The sequence below is a fragment of the Macrotis lagotis genome, chromosome 7 (genome assembly GCF_037893015.1).
Source record: "Macrotis lagotis isolate mMagLag1 chromosome 7, bilby.v1.9.chrom.fasta, whole genome shotgun sequence".
NCBI lineage: Eukaryota > Metazoa > Chordata > Mammalia > Peramelemorphia > Peramelidae > Macrotis > Macrotis lagotis.
Genome location: NC_133664.1, coordinates 105,445,057 through 105,467,931, shown reverse-complemented (window position 1 = coordinate 105,467,931; position 22,875 = coordinate 105,445,057). Strand labels below are relative to the sequence as shown.

The 22,875-nt window shown below is 41.4% G+C and overlaps 2 protein-coding genes and 1 long non-coding RNA gene across 7 annotated transcripts in view; 2 read left to right on the top strand and 1 right to left on the bottom strand.

Moving 5' to 3' along the window:
* The window catches only part of LOC141492834 (ephrin type-B receptor 6-like), a 12,228-nt gene extending 9,978 nt beyond the window's left edge, over nucleotides 1-2,250 (top strand). For both annotated transcript variants that reach the window (XM_074193524.1, XM_074193523.1), the window contains exons 15-16: nucleotides 139-294; nucleotides 519-2,250. In XM_074193524.1, coding sequence (XP_074049625.1) covers nucleotides 139-294; nucleotides 519-627 — 265 coding nt within the window. In that variant the 3' untranslated portion in view covers nucleotides 628-2,250. The remainder of the gene's footprint in view (nucleotides 1-138; nucleotides 295-518) is intronic.
* On the bottom strand, nucleotides 1,381-22,875 carry LOC141492835 (transient receptor potential cation channel subfamily V member 6-like). 4 transcript variants are annotated; one of them, XM_074193528.1, is made up of 15 exons: nucleotides 22,733-22,875; nucleotides 8,542-8,639; nucleotides 8,237-8,359; nucleotides 7,550-7,687; nucleotides 6,929-7,027; nucleotides 6,601-6,776; nucleotides 6,161-6,307; nucleotides 5,840-6,052; nucleotides 5,157-5,243; nucleotides 4,969-5,045; nucleotides 4,495-4,660; nucleotides 4,173-4,239; nucleotides 3,413-3,681; nucleotides 2,132-2,238; nucleotides 1,381-1,739 (listed from the first exon to the last, which is right to left on the bottom strand). In XM_074193528.1, exons 1-15 carry the CDS (start codon nucleotides 22,858-22,860, stop codon nucleotides 1,454-1,456), a joined length of 2,181 nt encoding a protein of 726 aa, XP_074049629.1. In that variant the 5' UTR covers nucleotides 22,861-22,875; the 3' UTR covers nucleotides 1,381-1,453. The 4 variants fall into 4 exon arrangements, with proteins under 4 accessions (XP_074049629.1, XP_074049628.1, XP_074049626.1 ...); XM_074193527.1 differs by having other exon boundaries at nucleotides 5,157-5,246; nucleotides 22,733-22,860; XM_074193525.1 differs by having other exon boundaries at nucleotides 4,969-5,246; nucleotides 22,733-22,860.
* LOC141492836 (uncharacterized) lies at nucleotides 2,262-7,056 on the top strand. Its single transcript, XR_012470060.1, has 3 exons — nucleotides 2,262-3,740; nucleotides 5,827-6,353; nucleotides 6,865-7,056. It is a non-coding gene; the product is annotated as an uncharacterized LOC141492836 (long non-coding RNA).

Sequence of the window (22,875 nt, the reverse complement as noted above, 5' to 3'; positions counted from 1 at the left end):
AGAGGGCTAGGGAGAACCAAGAAATAGAAATGGGTTACCAGTGGGAGAGGCAGAAACTCTGGGTAAATCATGGTATGGAAGTTGCTTATGAACTTTGAGCCTGAAGCCCTTGAACAGCCTAATCCCTTCTCCCACTAGACCATCACAGATCCTATTGAGTCCTGTGACCTTGGACTTCTCCTCACTGCAAACACCTCAGGCCTGGCTGGCCGCCATCGGAATGGAGTGCTATCAGGACAGCTTCTCCAAAGTTGGGCTCTGTAGCTTCAATGAAGTTGCTCAGCTTGGCCTTGAGTAAGCAGAATTGGGTAGGGAATATAGTCACCAAGAAGGGATTTGGGGAAGAAAGGGTTAAGTGTCAGGGCTACACATTTCTCATTCAACAGAGTATCTGGTCTACTCCCTCCCCTAGAATCCCTACTTTCCCAGGAAAAAGCAGCAGAAATAGGCATCTATAGCTCGAGGGAGGCAGGTAGAGAGGATATGTCCCGCATCACCCCCATTCCTCCTTTTCCCAGGGATATGCCTGCCTTAGGCATCACTCTGGCTGGACACCAGAAGAAACTCCTCCATAACATCGATCTGCTTCAGCAGCATCTGAGCCAGCCAGGCCTAGTGGAAGTCTGAGCCCTGGGCAGAAAACAGTTGTGGCTACACAGCCATTAAAGGATCCCAAACGGTGTGAGCCTTGATTTCAGGCGGAAGGACCTATTCCCTCCTCACTTCGCCATCCATGTCTCATTCTTTGGACTCTTTCCTCCATAATGGTTCTCTCACTGCCATATTAAAGGGGAAAAATGGGATTTTGCCATCATGGAGGTCTGATGAGGTCTAATGTAAGTAAGAAACTAGGAGACTAGAGAAAGGTTAAAGGGACTAGAAATATTTTTGGAGAAAGTCAACACGGAACACTTTTTAGAGATTAGGGCGCCGATTTTTTTGGAAGAAATAATGCCTTAGCAGGGTAGGTGTCTGTGTACCAGCCATAACACCCAAGTCTTTTTTTTTTTGTTTTCCTTGTTCACTTAATTGCACAACATTTACTTCTCATATCCTACAATTACCCAGCTTAGCAAGGGAAAGCCCATCCCAGATAAGGGATGAGGGGTACCTGAGAAGGGTGGAGAGAGGATGCTCAGCAGAACATCCTTAAAGTGCTTTGTTCTGGCAGTGTATTCAGCTGCTTGGTCTTGAGGAGAGGGAAAGTTTGCCACAGTGACTGGACATTTGGGGGATTGGGGGTAGTGAAAGGAAGGAATGGATATACAGTTTAAATCACCAGATGCCCAGTGAGACCTGGATGAGTTGGAATCTGGATCCTTCTGAGCCTAAACACCCTAAAAAGCATTCTCTCTGGCTCAATCCAAACTCCCTCAAAAGGACGAAAACCATGGCCTCCTTTCATTAGCACTGAGCAAAGGGGGTAGACTCATTGGGCTCCCATGGAAGATATTCAGACTTGATACACTCTTCCCTCCTCATCTTCCAGGCCCCTGTTGATCTCCCCTTTTAGGTTTAACCCCAGAGTCCCCCGGCGAAGTCTCTCCCAGTTGGCACTGCTTCGAGTTGTACTTCGGGAAATGGAAGGGTTGGGTGTTGTTAGTTGGTGATGACCACAAGAAAGGGTCAAGTCCATTTTGCTCAGTGAGTCTTTCTCTAAATCATCATTCCCCAAAGAACTGAAGGCATGGGCATATCGATGTATTCGTTGTCGACTTGGGTCTTGTCGATCCTCCAATCTATGGAGAGGATGGAAGAGACATCTAAGGTTTGAATCAAACACTTACTGACCAGTGGTCTGTCCTCAAGTTTGTGCCAGAGTTAAACACATAGTTTATTGGCTATAGAAAAGGAGTGAACTCTAGGATTCAGGCCCTCAAAAGAAGGGGGGGGGGGAATCCTATGTCTCAGGAAACCCAAGAATGAGGAAAAAACACAAAATCCCTGTTTTTAGCAGTGACCACACCCTTTTTGTGGGAGGTTGGGGGGATGGCTTTCCAAATAGATGCTTTTAGAAAATTCTGTTATCCAAAACACTTAACCCTCTATAGACCCAAGGAGCTGGATAGAGAGAAGGACCCACAAAAGTATTGACATTCCTACAGGCACATGCTCATACACTTCAACTCACCGAAGATACCAGCGGTCTCCCAGCCCATAATCTCGACCGCAGATTCCATATCGAGGCCAAAGACATCTGGGCAGCTTTCTCTCCAACATCACTGTGGTGGCTACAATCTGGAATGGGGGTGGGGGGGAAGGAAGGATTACTGTCAAAAGGGTTGAGAGGAATGCTAGTATAGAGAAAAAGATGGAAGACAAGAAATAGAAAGAACAATAGCTAGAAATAAGCAACCTTTTTAAGTGCAATAAGGAAAAATTGGGCATCATTCATGTTGGTAAGAATTCACCATCACTTAATACCATTCCATCCCAATTCAGAATCCAGAAATGAATTCTTATAATATCACCCAGCTATTACTTCTAATTGGATGACATGGGGTTACTGCAAAGCAGGGCACTTTGCATACATTATCTAATATATTCCAACCACAGCTCTTTGAATTAGTTAAGGCATTTTAACTCCTATTTTATCAAGGCAGACATGAGGCTGAAACTGAATTCAGAACTCTAACCCACATCTTTTGGCCAGTAGCCTTCCCTAAAATTTGTGCCAGAGTTAAACACATAGTTTATTGGCTATGAAAAAGAATTCATGGACCTCAAAAAAAGGAAAAAGTACCATTTTTCAGGCAAAAATCAAGAATTGGAGAAACAGAATGAAAAACAAAACCCCTCTTCTTAGCAGTGATCAAATCCTTTTTGTGAGAGGTCCAAGGAATGCCTTTCTAACTAGATGCTCTTTTAGAAAATTTTGTTATCTAAGACCTTAACCCTCTATCTAGACTTAAGGAGCTGGATAGAGAGAAGAAATCTTCTGCTCTTGCAAATTGATGCAGGAGAGAAGGCTGATTTTAGAATTCACAAGACCTGAGGTTAAAGTCTGGCTTTACTATTTACTAGCTGGATAACCTTGGACAAGGTCCCTAGACCTCTGTTTTCTTGGCTCTAAAATTAAAGGATCAGACTAGATAGCCTCTAAAACCCTAAATCATCTTTAAATCTATGACCAGAAGACTTCCAAGGTCCCTTCTAATTCTCTGTTCCAAATTGTCTTTTACAGGAAAACCCTCTAAAATGGAAAGGAAATAGAAAAATACTTCCTAGGAAATCATATTATCCCTTTCCCAAGGGTCTGAACCTATACCCAAATGTGCTGGTGGTTAGAATGAAGTTCGTATATCGTGCAGGTTTAGAGGAGGAAAGGGGCAACTAGGAAATGATTAAGGTGCCTGAGGTCAAAAAAGTCTAGATAGAAGGGGACAGACACATCTTCTACAAAGGAGCTCACCTGAGCCCTCCAGAGCTCATCTCTCTCATGGGCCACTCGCCAGTGGGTATCACCCATCATAGCAATGAGCAGGTTGAGCATGAGCAACGTGGCAATAATAGCAAAGGCAGCATATGTGATGCCATACATGAAGGGCAGGTCTACATCATAGTTGGCAGGACCATCGATGATTGTGAGGAACAGCTCGAAGGTGCTGAACAATGCCATAGGGTAGTCAGAGAAATGGCCCAGTTCATCTGGGTCTTCCGTCTGGAAGATGATATAGAACGCTGCTCCGCCCAGGAAGAAGAGACAACTAGATTCAAGCAATCATCAACCAATTTCCTAGGTGACCCTTGCCAGTCATATTTCAATTTTAGGCCTTTAACTCTTTATCTCTGATTATATTAACTTTCCATAAGATGGCAACCCTGCCCAACATCCCTATCCTTCCTTATCTCCCTGTGCATTTTATTCTTATTCCAATCTTTCTAACCTACTGGTATCTAATTGATCTCACCTTTTGTTTCATTATCTTTCTAACTCTCATGGTCTTAGGATCAAAACTATGCTCTCCTCACTGAGTCAGTCTTTTTGGATTCTTCCCTTTCCATCATTTTTCCTTTTATCCCATTCTTACTTAAAATTACCCTGATTCTACTATTGCCTATTATCGTTGACCCCTAGAGTCTCTCTCTCTCTCTCTCTCTCTCTCTCTCTCTCTCTCTCTCTCTCTCTCTCTCTCCTTTTTCCCAATTCCTGAAATAAGTAGAGATATTACCAGAAGCAAATCCCAGGATAACCACAGCCATCAGCCAGCAGAAACGCAACAGATCCCCAAAAATCATCTGCAGGGGGCAGAGAATGGAAGGGAAGGATGAGACAATTTCTCCTTTCCTAATTATTCCTGATTAACTACCCCCTTCCTCCAATAACATGACAGGGCAGCACCAAATTTATCTGTCACCTGCATGAAATTCTAATTTATATAGTAGATGCTGAAACCAACCTCCTCAAATTCTCCCCTTTTCTGAGATAGCCAGATGTGATAGGGGAGAAAGGAGATGCTGTCCAGCCCAGGAGTTGGAGGGAGGAACACTGACCTTTTGGATCATGATGGTGAAAGGGCCCAGCATCTGGAATCCTCGTGCGAAGTACATAACATTGCACCAGCCAAGCACAAGGGCAAAAGACATAGGTACCACCTCCCCAGATGTGCTGGTGAACCGCATCACCATGGTTACTAGCACCATACAAGCATAGGTGATACTTGGATAGGAGGAGAAAAGAAAACAGTACACGTGTGAAGAGATGGTTGTACCAGGCCTCGGCTGTAATGTGTGTGTGTGTATGTGTGTTCACATATGATCATATACACATAATCACATACACACAATACACATGTTTTCAAATTCAGGCACCTATATTTCATCAATACAAACAGATAGATTCTCTGAAGATGGGACTCCTGGACTTGGGGAGTAGTTAAAGCCCAAAGGTCATTTTTGGGAGGGAGGGCTTGGTGGAGAAGGGGAAGTTGAAATTAGGGTGCTGGAGAGATTCCTGTGGTCACTTACATGATGGCATGAAATGGCCCTCCAAGAATAGTTTGTCCAAAGTACCGAGCAATCCCAACTCGGAAGATGTCTGGAATCTGAGTATGTGAATGAATTAAAAGAAGAAACAGAAAACAGGGATAAGGGATGTACAAATGATATAGAACTCTTGATAGGAGACCAACTCCAATCATCCCCCCCCATCTCACTTCAAGAAGTAGGATGGCCACAGCTCCAATGACAGAAACCAGCTCCCCCACCATTCGGATACTGTCCTCCCGGGTCATGTAAGACTCCTGCTAAGAAAAACAGAAGTTTAAGGAAAATGGAATGTGCATGCATGTGTATATTATACATATGTATACACATATAGAATATCAGAATTAGCAAGGGTTTTGTGGTCCACCTAGCATATAATTTAATTTACCTCTGCAAAAGAATCCTCTCTACATCAATCCCCAACAAACAGTTATCCAATTTAACTGAAGACTCTTAAGAATAGAGCCCTATCTACCCATTCAATAATATTCTGTAGACCTAGCTAGTCTCTCTATTATACTCTGGAGACCTATTTACCTATTCTAATATATTCTGAAATAGCCATAATCAATAGGAAGTTCCCAAACCAGCCTCTCAACTCTGTCCTATCTTTCCCATGCTTGGTTCAATACTTTTATCTTATTTATTAAATAGTACTCCAAGGAGTGTGTATATATGTACCTTAGAAATTGTATATACATTTGCTATACAAATTTGTTATACAAGTTATATTTGTTATACAAGTTTGCCTGTGCATGTGGAAATATAAGCACATATAATCTTTTATCTGGGAGAAGGGAGAGCCAGTGATGTATCATCCTTTGATTCTCTGTTCTCCAGAGGCAATCATCACCTGCAGGAGCTTTTGTTGGAGAAGTGTAATGTCCCGCAGGCTGGTGCGATTGGTGTTCCGTGGCTTGAGAGGCCGGTAGACACAGCACATGGTGAAGCAGATCATGTAAAGGACATAGATGGCACCCAGCACACAAAAGTATGGTCTCCCAAACCTTCTCCACTTGAGGCTCACCAGCTCCTTCACAGGGGTCAGGTCTAGGATCTGACGGGCCTACAAGGAAGGAGAATGGAAAACTGGGTGTGTGTATGGGGACATGTGAACATAGAGATACTCTTTCATGTCTCCTTTCCTTTCCTCCCCTCTGGACTACCACTATACCTCTCTCTTCTTGGTTGTGACAATGAGTTCAAGCAATGATTGCTCATCTCCCCAGGAGTCAATCTCTGTAAGATCATACAGAGTGGAAGTCAATGGTCCATAGGTCCACTGGACATGCTTCCTTTTTTGCAGCAGGTGCTGGAATATCTAAAGGACAGGGGATAAGAATCACTGAGTCAAAGAACTCCTGAAGGTCAGCCTGTCCATCCTTGACATCCCCAAAATGGTCATAACTTCCCAAACTTTGAGATGGGCAACAAAGAAACAGGGTGGAAAACAGGAAAGAGAAAAGGAATGAATTGAGGAAGAAATTTAAATTTAGGCTTACAGCTAAAATCTATATTCCATAACTATTTTTCTCTTGATAAGCATCAAGGGGTTGTTCTTGCCCATGTAGGCACAGGTTTGGGGCCCTGATTTTGAGGGGGAGCATCTCTTACCACAGTGTTCCCCTCGACACCAGCCAGCTTGAAGGGAGTGAGGCCTTGGTGGTTAGGGATGAGGTCTAAGGACTTCATGTGACCACTCCGCTCATCATAAGCTAGCAAAGCATTATACATCTGGCAGGCAAACATTTTGTTGGGCTGGAATACTAGGATGTGAAGCACTGTATTTCCTGGAGAGAGGATATGATATGGGGGGGCGTGTCTTAAAAGCCACTGACCTCTTGTTAATCCATTCCTCTTTGTCCCATGTGGTTTCAGTTGTGTCCCAGTTCTAACACGGCCTTCAAAATCCCACCACCTCTTTGCTTATGCCAGTTCTTACCCAAGGAGTCCTGGGCCCGGATGTCAGCTCCAAATTCAATAAGTAGCTGAACAATTTCTTCATTGCCCACACAGGCAGCAAAGGACAAAGGGTGCTCTCCTGGGCAGAAGAGGATCACCACAGTAGAGATTAGGGATGGGAATGATCACAGGCATCTAATTGCTTTATTTCCATTATTAAAATTTGAAAAATAGGGAATCTCTCTTCCATCAGACAAGTACTTCCCAGAAAGAAAAACTCCTTCCTTTTTACAAATGAGGTTCAGGACTCTTGTACAAAAGTGCAGAAATTATGGCAATGATTGGCTAATAGTGGGAGATTAGAATTGGTGGAAGGGGGGAAGGGAAATGGAATTACATAAAGGAACAAGGGAGATAACAGTACATGGGTAGAGAGAATACAGAGGAAATAAAGGGCTCTTCCAAGGAATCTATGGATCCATGAAGACTGACCCAAGGCTTGACCTTCCCCAAGCAAATGAAATTAACCTCCTTCATAGCATTTTTCCTTCCCAATCTTCTTTGTACTTCTCCTTCATCCTTGCTTGCATCCTTTCCATTGCCTTCCCTGTCCACCCCCATCCCTGTTCACCTCCTTCACCACCCTGGTTTTCACTCTCACCAAAGTAGATGAGGTTGTGAGGGTTCTGGCGAAAGGCCATCCCAGTGGCTCGGGCAGAGACGCTGGCACCGCAGGTAAGTAGAATTCGCACCAAGTTCACATTCTGGTTCACTATCGCTATGTGAAGCGCAGTTTGGCCTGCACCCCCCCACACAAGGAGATCATCTTAGATATGGGAACTGACCTCCATGTTACCCTCCCAGATAAGGAAAATTTTCTCAAGAAATGCAGAAAAAAAAACATTTCTTCCCAAATCATCCCCCCCCCCCTTTTGAACCTCAGACAAGGGGCACTGAGTCTCAGCAAGGAAGGCTTAGCAAAAAGGAGAAGCAAAGGATGTGTTAGGGAATACTGTACTAAGGAAAGAAAATTAACTGACACCACCCCATCTTCTCCCTCTAAGAGACTCTAAGGTCTCCAAGTAACCTAACCTAGTCCCTTCCCTAGCCCCTTTTCTTTCCCTTTTCCTACCTGATCCCCAGCCCCTTGACTTTTCAGCGGAACACAATTAGGAGAGATAGCACCTTCATTACTGGATAAGGGCATTGGAAGGGAGAACAAAGTTTAGACACTTCAAGAGGAAATCACTGGGTTCTAATGGAATGGGGAGGCATGACAATGGTCATAGTATGTATAGCTCCAGATTCTTGATTGTCCCCCCTCCTCATTTACCCCATGCCCTCTCACCTTCATATAACTCAGATGTCATAGGTTCAATCACCAGGTCAGGTGCAACTTCTATCAATAACTTGGCTGCCTCCAAATTGTCATAGAGGGCAGCAACATGTAATGCTGTCTCCCCAAGGGCTCCTGAGGTTGGAGAAGAGAAGTAGTGTCATAACTACCTCAGGACCTTTATGTTAGCACATAAGATTGGGGTTACTGAGTCAATAAGTTCAAGTTAAGATTCATTAAAGGGAAGTCAGGGAGAAAGGGTTGTTCTGGGTGGGCAGGGGAAGATCAAGGTCAGTGAAGGGCAACCAGTTCCTCACCTCTCTGGTATATATCACAGACTTCATACTTGAGAAGCTTGGTCAGTGCTCGAATATCATTCTCCTTGGCAGCTAAGAGCAGTGGAGACTCCCAGATCCTATAGGAATGGCCATTTAGAAAGATGAGACTAAGATTCAGTGAAGGAAGAAGTCTGGGTATGACTTTAATATGACTAGACTACATATATATAATATATATAAAATATATGTAAAATACACACACATATATATATATATATATATATATATATATATATATATATATATATATATATCAGTTGTCCTAGGATCCCCAACATCATTCAATGAGGGAAGAGGGCAAACTTCTATGAAGCAAGTTATCCAATGAGTCAATATAGTCAGCTTGTCTTTACCACTTATCTAAGGAGTAAGGTAGTCAAAACTTTATGTCTTCTATCATTTTGAACTAACATGGCAAAGGAATTATTCCAAATTCATGTTCACTTATAAATCTGCCTTGTTAGATGAATTGTGTCTCAAAACTAATTTTTTCCTTTACCATAAAGATGCAACTAGTGGCATCATAGAGCATTGAACTTGTACTCAGGAAGACCTAAGTTCAAATTTGATCTTAGCCATTCATTTACTAACTGTATCATCTGGCCAAGTCCCCTAACCTCAGTTTCTCCAGTTGTGAAATAGAAATGATAGTATCTACCTCTTGAAGTATTATGAGAATAAAATGAGATATGTGCAAAGCACTTTGCAACCTTAACAAGCTACTTAAATGCTTGCTAGGATGATGAAGATGATGATAATGATTATGGATAGAGTGCAGTGGATAGAGTGACAGGCCTGAAGTCAGGATGACTCATCTATCTGAATTCAAATTTAGCCTCAGACACTTACTAGCTGTGTGACCCTGGGCAAGTCACTTAATCCTATTTACCTCAGTCTACACATCTATAAAATGAGCCAGAGAAGGAAATGGCAAACCATTCCCATATCTTTTCCAAGAAAACCCCAAACAGAATCAAAAAGAATGAGACACAGCTGAACAACCAAGCAACAATCACAGAGGTTAGACACTATCTTATGTATGTTCATAGGCTATCGTTGGCCAAATCTGCAAGTTGGGTGAAACTAAAAAACAGGGTTTCTTAGCTCCACTTTACTGAACCTTCTTGTTTGTCTTCCTCTTCAAACATTGATCCTTTACATGCTCTCCTTAGAGGCTAGGGTAGCAAACGTATGAAGGAAAGAGAATAATGGAAGGGGTGGGGAGAGAAGATCATATGGTCTTAAATTTAGAACTGGAAGGGATGTCAGAAGTCAACTGATCTCGATGTGGCAAACAAACTGTTTACAATACTCCCAGCTCTACTAGCATCAGGTGAAAATATCACTGGAAAATGTGTAGCAAAATAAAAAGTCAATAGAATACAAATAAAATAAGTATGTCATTTCTAAGCCGATCTGCACCTGCAGAGATCCTTATGTAATCTGAGTCCCCAGTTTAGTGATCCTGTATCTTTTGAGTTTGACACCATCGATAGACTGCAATTCTCTCATTTTATACATGTGGAAACTGAGACCAGGGCAGATCAACTTGCCTCACATCACAACAGATAGAAAATGCAGAGCTGGGAATGGAATCCAGCTTCTCTGATCCCATATTTAGTGTTCTTTCTGCATCTTTTCTACTCAGGTATCACTTATTTCCATAGCAAGCCTTTGCTATTTTAATCTTTCACTAATTACCACCTTAGAATACCTTGTAAATCTTTATCTCTAGGAAACCTCTACCACACAATTTCTGTTTCTGCTTCAGGGCTACAGAAAGTGGTTAAGAGAAAGTCATGACCTCAATCTGATTTCAACTTTTATAAATTCACACTGTATCACCCCAGCTGCTCTGCAGCTCTTCAGAAAGCATTCAATTCTAATGTTACCCATCACCACACAAAAGGGTCCTAACCTTTTTTTCTCTTGGCCTTTCCCAATTGTCCTTGCTATTGCCTAGACTTAAAGTAGATAAGCTCGTGGCAGCTAGATAGATCACAGGCTCCATAGGTGGCACAGTGAATAGAGTACTGGACCTGAAATAATCCTGGGCAATTCACTTAATGTCTGTCTGCCTCAGTTTCCTCAAATGTAATGTGGGGATAATAACAGCACCTACCTCACAGACTTGTTAGAAGAATTTTTTTATATAAAAAGAGCTTAGTAGTCTCTGGCACATAGTAGATACTGTGAAAATTTCTATTCCCTTTCATATTTAAACAATTTTAGAAGCAGCTAGGTAGCATAGTAGATAAAACAATGGGACTGATATTAGGAAGAACTGAATTCAAACCCATACTCAAAATACGTAATAGTTGTTTGACCCTGGGCAAGTCATTTTATCTCCTGTTTGCCTCAGTTTCCCATCTGTAAAATAGTGTAATAATAGAACCTACTGCACTCAGAAGGATATTATGAGAATCAAATGATAAACTATTTGTAAAGCTAGGCTTTTAAAAAAATTCTTTTTCCCTATGGGTCTCAAAATCTCTCTGCATTCATTCCTCAAAGTTTAATATCATCATCTTCTCTTTCGTTCTTTCCTCTGATCAGAGAAGGAAAAGAGGCTTGGCAAGCAGAGCAATCATCTTGAGCTGATAGCCTCAAAAACATAACCTTTCCCCCTTTCCCTTCCGGCTACTAAGTCACCAGCAAAACACACTTAGAAAAACAATGCAATGAGTATTCACTGCAGGAATGAAAAATGTTTATGGGTAATAATATGGCCAGCCCAACTAAAGCATCAGGATACCCTAAAGGGCAACACACAATTGGGGGGGGGGGGGAGTTTGCCATGCAAGTCATGTCCCCACCACCATCTTATTAATCATATCCACCCCTCTGACTCTGAAGAAGATAGCCCAGGACTCTGAAAGCAAAAGCCTTGAGAAAGATGATGCCTCCTGGAATCACTGAAGATACTTCCAACCCAGTCCCTGTGGTCCTTACTGAAGGAGTATGTCATTAGGGGAGGAAACTTCTCCTCTCACCAACACAGACCCTGACCAGTTGTTACTAATAAGCATATGCATATGGAAGTTATATAAGTAGCATCATCACCCAGAACACATTCTCACATTTATCCTGTTAGCCTTGACATCATTGCTGTGCAAAAAAAGGTTAGCTTTCCCCACCACTCCCTGAGCAGTTGCCACCACCTACAAAAGGCAGGTCTGGCTGTGTGACAGTGGGGTTCATTGAGGAGTGGTAAATGAAAGGGGCCAACATTGCCTGGCAGCTTAGACCATCACAACTGCAACCATTTTGGCTACCATGTCTCCTCCAATTGTAATAAGGACAGTCTGGGTCCTTGAACCCAGAAGTCTTGGGAACAGCAAACCTTTCATGCCGGTGCTCTCAGACGTGACCCTGGAAGAGTGAAAGAATTCTCCAAAAGTGAATTCTTTTCACAGGCAACCCCTGTAGTAATACAGTCTGGCAATAGCTATCAAAAGGTTTACAGGCACCTGCACTGAATATTCAGGAAAACAAAGCTTTGCCACCAAAGTCCTTGGACCTGTCAGATAGTTCAACATCAGGAACCGAAAGGATTTTATCATTGAAAATGGCATTAAAGAATAGATATTAACGTTTGCTTTGTTTTGCTTTGCTCCTGAACTTATAGCTGAAATCTTACATTCATATGTGTGTTACACATATATATGCATGTGTGTGTGTGTGTGTGTGTGTGTGTGTGTGTGTGTGTATATATATATATATATATATATATGCATTGTCTCCCCCATAAGAATGTGAGCTCCATGAGAGCAAAGGATGTCTTAATTTACTATTTGTGACCCCCAGTGATTACCACAGTGCTCCACATATACTAAGCTCTTAATAAATGCTTTATCCATTAATTATTCATTCAATAACTATATTTAGGTACTCAATTACAGATATACAAAGTATATTCACATTCAGATTTGCACCCATTAGTAGGTACTTCCTATAATTCTCCCAAATTCTAGATACCCCCGTCTATCCCTCTCCTAATCATTTTTAGATTGTACCTATTTTGTGTCCAAGGCTCATTTTTCTATTTCTAGAAAAGTCTAGAAAAAGACTTTGCCAAGTTCAAATCTGTATCTCCTGGTTCAGGCTAAACTTTCCTCTCCTAGGGAAGACTAAAAACTATTTCCTTGAATCCTATTCTTTTTATAAATTAAACTTTCTCTTTTCTCCAGATTATTTTCTTTCCAGTTTACCTCAATCTAGTTTTTCTCTCTTCTGAGAAACTTGGTCTTTTCTACAGGAGTCAAGACTTTATTGATAGCTTATTACAGACAATTATTCATATGGATAAAGACATTGGTCCTCCTGATTTTGTGGCATATAAGGTAGTTATATACCTACCACAGTAGACCTGGCTCTGGAGTCAGAGGGCTGGATTCAAATCTCACCTTTGATGTTCACTGCTTCTCTGATTAACCATCCCTAGTCAATTAACCTCCCTAGTTTTTCCAATTATAAAAGGAGAAAGTTGTACTAGTTCTCCTTTGAGGTTCCTTTTAAGGCTAGATCTGTGATCCTCATCTTTCTTTTAGAAAGATTTTTTAATTTATTTTGAGTTTTACAATTTTTCCCCTATTCTTGCTTCCCTCCCCCCACAGAAGGTAGTCTGTTAGTCTTTACATTGTTTCCCTGGCATACATTGATCTAATTTGAATGTGAGGAGAGAGAAATTATATCCTTAAGGAAGAAAATAAAGTATAAGAGATAGCAAAATTAAATAAGATAATGGGTTTTCCCCCCCTAAATTGAAGGTAATAGTCTTTGGTCTTTGTTCAAACTCCACAATTCTTTTTTTTTAGGTTTTTTGCAAGGCAAATGGGGTTAAGTAGCTTGCCCCAGGCCACACAGCTAGGTAATTATTAAGTGTCTGAGACCGGATTTGAACCCAGGTACTCCTGACTCCAAGGCCAGTGCTTTATCCATTACGCCACCTAGCCGCCCCTCCACAATTCTTTCTCTGGATACAGATGGTATTCTCCATCATAGATACCCCAAAATTGTCCCTGATTGTTGCACTGATGGAATGAGCAAGTCCATCAAAGTTGATCATCACCCCCATTGTTGCTGTTAGGGTGTACAGTGTTTTTCTGGTTCTGCTCATCTCACTCAGCATCAGTTCATACAAATCCTTCCATGCTTCCCTGAATTCCCATCCCTCCTGGTTTCTAATAGAACAATAGTGTTCCATCACATACATATACCACAGTTTGTTAAGCCATTCCCCAATTGAAGGGCATTTACTTAATTTCCATTTCTTTGCCACCACAAATAGGACTGCTATAATATTTTTGTACAAGTGATGTTTTTACCCTTTTTCATAATCTCTTCGGGGTATAGACCCGGTAGTGGTATTTCTGGATCAAAGGGTATGCACATTTTTGTTGCCCTTTGGGCATAATTGTGACCTTCATCTTAAATCAATCACATTGTGATATGGGGAAAAGGGGAGTGATAATGAATTCTTGAAAAGATTCAGGTATGGTCCAGGAAAAAATGTCTCCAAATTTGACTGCCATTTAAAGCATCCTAAGGGCATCCTAAGGCCAATCTAGAGATAGGTCACCAAATTAATATTTTTCTTTCCTTTTTTTAAAATTTGACAATTCAATGAATATAATATACAAAAGTTAGGATTTTCAGAAAACAATGGGCAATAACTTAAAATACTGAAATAACAACATTATCCTAGTTATACCAGATACCTACAAAAGGGAAAAGAACAAAAAAGAGAGAGAAGAAACAACTTCAAAATTTCTATTTTCCTCATCTAACCATGGTATCATATCTAAAATCAAGTCTTAAATCTATCATAGTTCCTTCCTATTGCTTTCTGGGGATGGACATCATGGCATGATCTGTTCCCAATTGAGTATAGCTGCCATTCAGATTCCTTCTTTAGTTTATTCATTCAAGTTGTTTTCCCCACATTTCTGTCCCCTCCTTCTCTCAGGACAGAACAATGTAAAGAAGTATCATTGGAAAGAATAAAGAAAGATCTTAAGAGATCAGTTAGCCTAATTATTTTACATTTGAACTGGCTAGTTGCCCAATTAAAAGCAGATCTTTCACTAAAAATGTACACCTCCTATCTAGCCTAATGCTATTCTATTATGACCTGCTAGTCAGACACTACAGGAGCATGTTCTGTGTATGGATATCCAAAGGATCTAGTCATTTCTGTCATCTCTATCCAGGTCCTCTCCAGTTTCCCTGTCCCAGGATATATAAGCCCCTTCCCAATTTACAACCATTATTATTATTATTAGTGGAGGAGGGAGGGAATGTGGGGAAAGAGAACCTAGTTCAGGGGACCTGGAGCTTGGGATGAAAGGGTCACTGAAAATTTAGTGTGGGAAGGGATTGAATAATAATGTTTTCCCTTCATTCTGGAAGAAGACTATGACATCAGGGAGATAATACCATGACAAGTGAACTGGATTGGAATGAGGGGGTGCTGTGCTAAGTAACTTTCTCCTCTAGAATTATTTAGGTCCAATGGTCAGATATGAATCAGAATGACTGGAGATGACCCTGAATGTGAGGTAATCAGAGTTAAGTGACTTGCTCAAGGTCAACCAGTTTCTGAGTTGGGATTTGAACTCCCATCCTCCTGATTCCAAGGCTAGTATTCTATCCATTGGACCAATTAGTTGCCCTGCTAATGGTAGCTAGTCCAACTTCTTATTCTATCCCTAACAGGTGGTCTAGCCTCTGTTCAAACATGTCTGTTGACAGGGAAGTCACTGCTTCCCAAAAAGCCTGCTGCATTATCAGATAGCCTCTGACTTATTAGAGCTGCCTTATCCTGCCATGAAATTTGTCTCCCTTTCAATCACTTCCCTCTGAAGCTATATAGAATAAGTCTAATTCCTTTTCTAAATGGTGCTCTTTAAAATATCTGAAGGCTGTGATCATTTATCTCCCCCTCAATGTAAAATCATCTCCTTTCTTTTCCCCAAGTTATTCATCCCTACTCAACCTTCCCCATTCCTATCACTGTGTAGGAGTAATGTAGCTTATGATTACCTTCATGATGATGTTTGAGGGAGGAATGTTTCATAATTTGTCTCTGTATCTCCAGAACCTAATGGATGCTGAATCCATAGTTGTAGATTGGTTAATCATTCCATATGTTTTCAAATAAATCACTTTTCTGGTCACCTTTCCCTTAATAATTGTCCCATATTCCTTTTAAAGTACACCATCACATACTGAATATAGTCTTCCAGATGCAGTCTGACTTGGGCAGAGTACAATGAAGTTTCCTTGTTCTGAGCACTATAGTTCTATTAACAGAGCCTACAATTGCAGTCGCTGTTTTTGGCAACCATATAACATGGTTGAGTCACATTGAGCTGGTTAAAAGTTGTTCTTGTGTAAGACTATAGTTTCGAGGGAAGAAGGAGGGAAAGAAAGTAAGATTGAAAATTTGGAATTTGGGAGCTTTAAAAGATTGGAACTAGAGGACACTCAAAGTGGAGGGGTGAGGCTAGGCAGTGTCACAGGAACAACAACCTATTTGAATGTGGCCTAACTCTCTTAAGATATGAATGAAATGAATTCATTGAATGAAGAGCAAGAAAAAATGCAGGGATAAGTATCAAAATAGTATTAGAGGCTCCTAAATTCTATTCTCCATTTAACCCCTGCTCCTTCTTGATTGGCCATATCTTGCTTTAGGAGACAATAGACTCACAGAAGAGAATATCTCTCTACTCTTTCATGACCCATCTAATGGCTGGGGAGGGGTGGTATCAAATAAGTAAATGAATAAAGTAGTTTCTTTTTAAAAGAATGCAGAGGCAGGTTCAAAAATGGTTCTAAATGCTACTAACTTTTATTCTTTACTTTGCCCCAACTCTCTTGGAATGACAGAATATTTGCCTCCCTCCCTCTACCACTGCCTAGCCTTTCTTCTTGGTTGCCTTGAAGGACAGAGGAGGAGTAAGTATCCAATGTAAAGCGATTATAATTCTTAAAGACTTATGTGTTTTATAGATTATTATTCCCATTAACAGTGAAGCTAGGTAGAATTTCTCTTCTGGGAGACAGAATCAGTAATATTTCAAACCAACCAAAAGCCCTATCCATTTAGCTTCTTTCTGGTAAATCTGAAAAATCCCCAAAAGAAGGAAATTTAGGATGGTAACTAAGTTCCCTTCAATGACCCAATAATCAGCTCCACAGGGATTCTGAAAATGACAAGGGTACTAACATTATGAAATTTATTTCATTCTATGAATTTTCATGGATGAAAGAAATATGAAAGCAGAAAAAAAAACAGAACTGGATCTTGGAATGAGCTTATCTTAAATAAGTTGCAGTATAGTTCAGTAGAAAGAGTGTTGACTTTGTAATCGGAGGATCTGAATTCCAGTTCTAACTCTGACACTTATTGCCTTTATGACCATAGGCAAGTAACTTAACCTGTTGTTCCTTAGTTTCCTCATTCATAAAATGAGGGTGTTGACCAGATTATTTTTGCTAACCTTTATAGATAGACATCTAAGATCCTGTGTACAGAGCTCCCACCCTGCTCTCTCTGGAGCCTGTAGAATCATATTATCTGAGCACTAGAAACCTGTCTTAGAAATCACTCCCATCTCATCGCCTTCCCCAAAGTCCAGTTAAATTCAAACCAACAAATACCAAATAGTTATTAAACACTTATGTCCAAATTCACTATGCTTAAGTGCTGGGGATACATAAAGCCAAACCATATTTACTACTCCTCAGGAAACTTTTTAGAAACTAGTAAGGAGTAAAGCTTACTATTATCTCCATAATGATGATAATAAATAAATTGCCTTCATATAATGCCTTTAGTGCCTTCCTTTAAATGACTCTGTGTGATTTATGGTAAAAATGTTATTAGTATCATTTTACAGACAAGGAAAAGGAGCCTGAGACAGATTGAATGATATGCCTGGGTCATACAATAAGCAAGCTACCCAGCCAGAACATGAATCCAGATATTCTGACTTTTAATAGCCGTGCACTTTCCACTTCACTATGTTGGGTAAGACATAGAATGTTCTTTAGTCCATTCTTGACCCTAATTAAACACCTTTATTTAATTAAACACTCTTTCCTTCTTCCTAAGAAATGGGAGTTTCATCTTCCATAAAACTGAGAAATCTTAATAAATCACTTCACATCTTCTGTTCAAACTCGGGGGTCCTGTCCCTTAATCTCCTGGGGCTGTGAGACCTGGCACCTGAACACCTGTGACCTCTTCCCTATGTTCCACTTTGCTTTTTTCCATCTCAGTTCTTAGGAAAGTGTGATGTTCCGTGTCATTGTGTCCAACAGTGTAATGTGTTTATTCTGTTGCTTGGAGACAGGGCAGAATATAGACCCCCATCAATTGGGCCTAGGTAAACAGGACTTGTAATGTTAGTGGGTATATGTATGTGAGGAAGGAAGGGGTATATATGGTCTTTTAGTTCAAAGTATGGGCAGGGAATGATTAGAACACAAGAAGGTGGACTACTGGGGCCTCCAAATAGGGACTGAGATTATTATTAATAAATACTACACAATACATTATACATGTGATAGAATTAATATGATCAATAGCATTATTGATAAGACTTTATATTTACATAAAATTTAGCAGTTTAACTGTGCAATGATCAACTATGACTTAGTTCTTCTTAGCAATATAGTGATCCAAGACAATTCCAAAAGACCTGTGACAGAAAATGCTATCCACATCCAGAGAATGAACTATGGTGGCTAAATGCAGTTAATACTATTTTCATTTTTTATTTTTGTTTTTTGAAGTTTTCCCCTTTTGTTCTGTTTCTTTTACAACAGGACCAAGGTGGAAATATGTTTAACATGAATGCATATAGCCTATCTCAGATTGCTTGCCTATCTCAGATTGCTTGCCTTTCTGGGAAGGGGGGGGGAAGAAAGGGAGAGAGAGAGGGAGAAAATTTGGAAATCAAAATTTTATTAAAAAATGAATGCTAAAAACTATCTTAACATGTAATTGGAAAAAATAAAATAAAATTTACTAAAAAAATAATTAACAATTTACCAAGTAATTTCATCTTCATTATCTCACTTGATATGATGGCTCTCTGATGTTGGTAGGGTACATATTATTCACCTCATTTTAAAGATAAGGAAACTGAGGCTTCCATAACTAAGTTTAAGGTCACATGGTGATCATGTAATTAGAACTGGAAAGTAACTTTATAGATCATCTATTCCAATCTCATCATTATACAGATAAAAAAACTGAAGTCCAGGGAAGTGCAATGATTTGCCTAAGGTCCCTAGTGGCAGACTTCAAGAAAGAACTGTTTCTAGCAGCCCATACTACTCTAGTAGTTTTGATTCTCACCTGACTGAGAACTTTTTGTTTGTTTTCTTGAGGAAGGAGCAGGGAGAGGTGTTGGGGGCAGAGTACCATCAACTTCAGCTTCCGTACAGACTGTTCTCAGAGATTAAGAAGGAAAAATGAAGAGCCATAGGTAAACAGCTTTTCCAGGACACTAGTATCTGAGACTGCATTCTGAACCTCAGCTCATTTTCCCAAGACATAGATAGAGACATTGAGACATTGTAAACATAAATCAAATACAGCGTCATCTGAATTGGGTGAGAAGACAACACACTGGGAATCACAGACCACCCCCCTATGGACTTAAACAGAAACATGCAAAAACATGCATGAGCCCATCCCCATTACTAGGCCACCAACAGAGAGAAGTTAAAGCAATGAACTGAAGTGACATCAATCCAGTAGGAAAAGGAAGTATCTAATCCAAGAGAATGTAGCACATTCATGTGGGGGAGAATCTCTGGTGTCCCTTGTAGCTCTAATTCTATGCTCTTATGGATCATCAGGTGGAACAGGGAAGCTCAAAGAAGTGAAGAGATTTGTTCAAGGTGACCCAGCCAGATAAATTTGAATGTATACAAACATGTTATTAAGTGTAGATGCTATTCCCTGGCCCTACTCAATAAAGAGCTCACATGCATTCAATCTTTTGTTTCTGTTTATTTCAGCTATCCTTAATAAAGGACCCAGGAGGAGGGTAGAATCAGAAAAAATTATGGAGCTCAAATTGAATCCCACTAGACTAAAGGTAGCTGATGGGGCCAGAGTTAGTCTAGAAGGCTGATTTCCCATTCATTCAGCAAATGGGGGAAGACAACATAAAGAATATTGATTCAGAGGTCCTGGGTTCATATCCCACCTTTGGTTATTGATTATTCCCTGTGAGACCTTACACAAATCACAACTTCCCTAGGTCTCAGTTTCCTCATCTGTAACATGAAGTGATTAGATTAAGTGACCTTGGAAGTCCCTTCTCACTCTGAATTTATATTCATATGAATATAGGTCATAATGATAAGAAAGGGGCGATTAGGGGCGGCTAGATGGCACAGTGGACAGAACATGGGTCCTGGAGTCAGGAGGACCTGAGTTCAAATCAGGCCTCAGACACTTAATTACCTAGCTGTGTGGTCTTGGGCAAGCCACTTAACCCCACTGCCTTGCAAAAAACTAAAAAAAAAAGGGTGGGGGGGCGATTGGGGAAATTAGGAAGAGAAGCTTAAATGAAATAAAATGAAGTCTTTCCTGCTCTACTAGAGATTTTTCCCACTTAGAATCTCTGTTTGAGATCCTAGCTCCTAGTTTCCAGTCTTAAATACTGGGATTCTGTTTCAGAGGTCCTTCCTAACATGTGTGAAGGATACAAAAATGTAAGCAGGGAAAAATACTTTGTAACAACCACAAATCATTATGGAAATGTTGATTATATATATTATATACTGATATATTAAGTAGTATTCCTTTATTTTGATAGATGAAGAAGGCACTATCAGTGTCCCATGATATAGTAACTAAAATAGAGGGATTAAAGTTTACAGTGCTAAGGTAGAAAGCCAACAAAAAGGGGAAATAGAAAAGGACATGAATGGTTGAAGTGGGTGTTCAGGTTGAAGAAAAGACTATCTCAGAAGGGGCAAAGTTGTGGTCTCAGAAGTTTTACCTATTACTCTCCTCCAGAGGCTCACTAAGGTTATTCAACAGGTAATGTGATTTTTAGATAGAAAAGGAGGCAGAGAAAGATCCAGTGAGTGTACCTTTCCTCAAAGTCTTCTCCATACCAGAATGGAGCTATAGAAGGAAATCAAGTGACAGGCTCTATATGCTTCAATTCTGGTCTCACACACTGCTTTCAACCAGAACTCAGGAAATTAAGGCTCCCCACTCTAAGCCCTTGGGACTTTCCGCTCCCATTCTTGGGGGGGGGGGGGGGAGTGTCACACCAGCTCATGGATAGACCATGGAACTAGTGATCACCTGTTCCCCAACAACAGCACCCCTGTGTCAACCCAAGATCTCATCCACAAAACATCTTCTCCCCCACCCACCCTTCCAGCCCAGGGGGAGAGATCTGGGTGGAGTGAGGTGAGAGAAGAGGAAGTACAAATAAAAAAAAGAAGGTAAGCCCACCCAACCCTACTATCTGGTGATTAACTAGGGAGAGGGGGATTCTGCTTCAATTGCCCAGTTTCCTTCCTGACTATGACAAGTTTGGAACTAAAGAGACACCCAGAGTCTAGGGGGAGGGGGAAGAGGAGTCAAATATTTCTATTATGAATAGAAACATTTTATGACTTCTTAGGGGTCTGGGGAAGTCCCTATCAAATAGGGAACGTGACTAACTCCTGTTGCCTGGTTGGGAGGAAGATTAGGGTGTAGGAAGGAGGTAGTAAGGCATTTGAAAGATCACTTCTTTGGAGTCCAATATCCCCTCCCTACACACACACACACACACACACACACACACACACACACACACACACACACACACACACACACACACTCACTCACAGAGAACCACTCCTCTCCTTTCCTTCCAGAGCAGGGAGTCCCAGAGGTCCCCAGAGGAGAGGGGGTGGTGGGTGGAAACAATGGTGGGAAAGCCTCAGGGATCTGCAAAAGGATCAAAGCTAACTGAAGGCAGACTCCAGACTGCCAGAAATTCTATCTGGGAGTATAAAGAATATAAAGAGAGCTGAGAATAATAGTAGTTTACAACTAGGAAGTGATTTCATATTAATTTTTTTTCATTTGTTCTCAACAATCCCTAGAGTTAGGGTACTGAAAATATTTTTTCCCATTTTATAAATAAGGAAACAAGCGACTGAGGGACATAAAGTGAATCACCCTTGGTCACACAGCCAGTAAATAGAAAGGACTTGGACCTAGGTCTTCTGAACACATAAGTCGGTTTTATTTCTAGTTCAAAAATTTGTTTAAAAGCACCTACTATGTGCAAGGATATACACACAAACCTAAAGTAGCTTGGTTTCTGTCCTCAAGAAGCTCTTCAGGAGACAGCTCAAGCTCCTTTACACCATTCAATTCCACTTAACACATATTTGTCTAACTTGCAAGGTGCCAGCAAGTGCCAAGCAGAGGAGATCCAGAAGGAAGCCAGACAGTCCCTGCCCTCAAGGAATTTACAGTCTAAGAGGCAGACCACATGCAAACAAATATCTACAAAGCTAGCAACAGAGGGAAGTGGGAAATAATGAAAAGAGGGAAAGCACTTGAATTATGGGGGTTAAAGAAAGTATCCGGGAGGTAGGATTTTTTGGGGGGGGAGCTCTGGGAGGAAGAGCGGGAAGTCGCTGGTCGGGAGCAGAGAAGGGAGATAGTTCCAGGAATGGGGGAGAGCCCGTCCGGTGGCCCTCCAGGGCAGCTGGGAGTCTTGGCCCTCTATAATGATCAGAGGCTGGGACTGTGGTTATCCATCGCAAGCCTCCCCTCCCTCCCTCCCCACCTCTGACCAGAGCATCTTGTCTCCCCAGAGCAGAATGTTCCTAGTCCGAGGTCGGAGGAGATGCCTTCGGGATGCAGCCCGAGTCTTATCCAATCGGCGGGGCGGTTTCTACTCCACCTGGACTTCCAAGGGCTCGGAGACTGACTTTTCGGGAAACTTTGGAGCTTCCTTGCCGCCCCCTCAAAAATAAATACTCCTTCCAAGAACTGAACTGAAAATCGCGGTTCGGGGCCGGCTCCAAAGCAAGCTCATCAGTTTGGGCATCGAGAGGGTGGCGGCTGAGGAAGACAGAGAGCAGCAGTGGCGGGGGCCCGCGGGGGCCGAGCGTCACCTACCTCTTCTGCTGCAGCAGGTTCAGCTCATCCAGGCGCCGGTCCCACGCTTCCCGTCCCTGGAGGTACTGGCAGATCTTGCCCCACAGGCTGGGGAGCAGTCCTAGCTCCTTGGGGAGGGGCACCCCCATGGGGTGCGGGGCTGG

Bases quoted from the DNA above. Each gene is read 5' to 3' on its own strand.
- LOC141492835 (XM_074193525.1), bottom strand. From the start codon at position 22,860: ATGGGGGTGCCCCTCCCCAAGGAGCTAGGACTGCTCCCCAGCCTGTGG. The intron at 8,360-8,541 runs GTGAGGAACTGG...CTCCAACCTCAG, and splicing joins CTGTGATATATACCAGAGAG to GAGCCCTTGGGGAGACAGCA. The intron at 6,308-6,600 runs GTAAGAGATGCT...CCTGTCCTTTAG, and splicing joins GTGTCGAGGGGAACACTGTG to ATATTCCAGCACCTGCTGCA.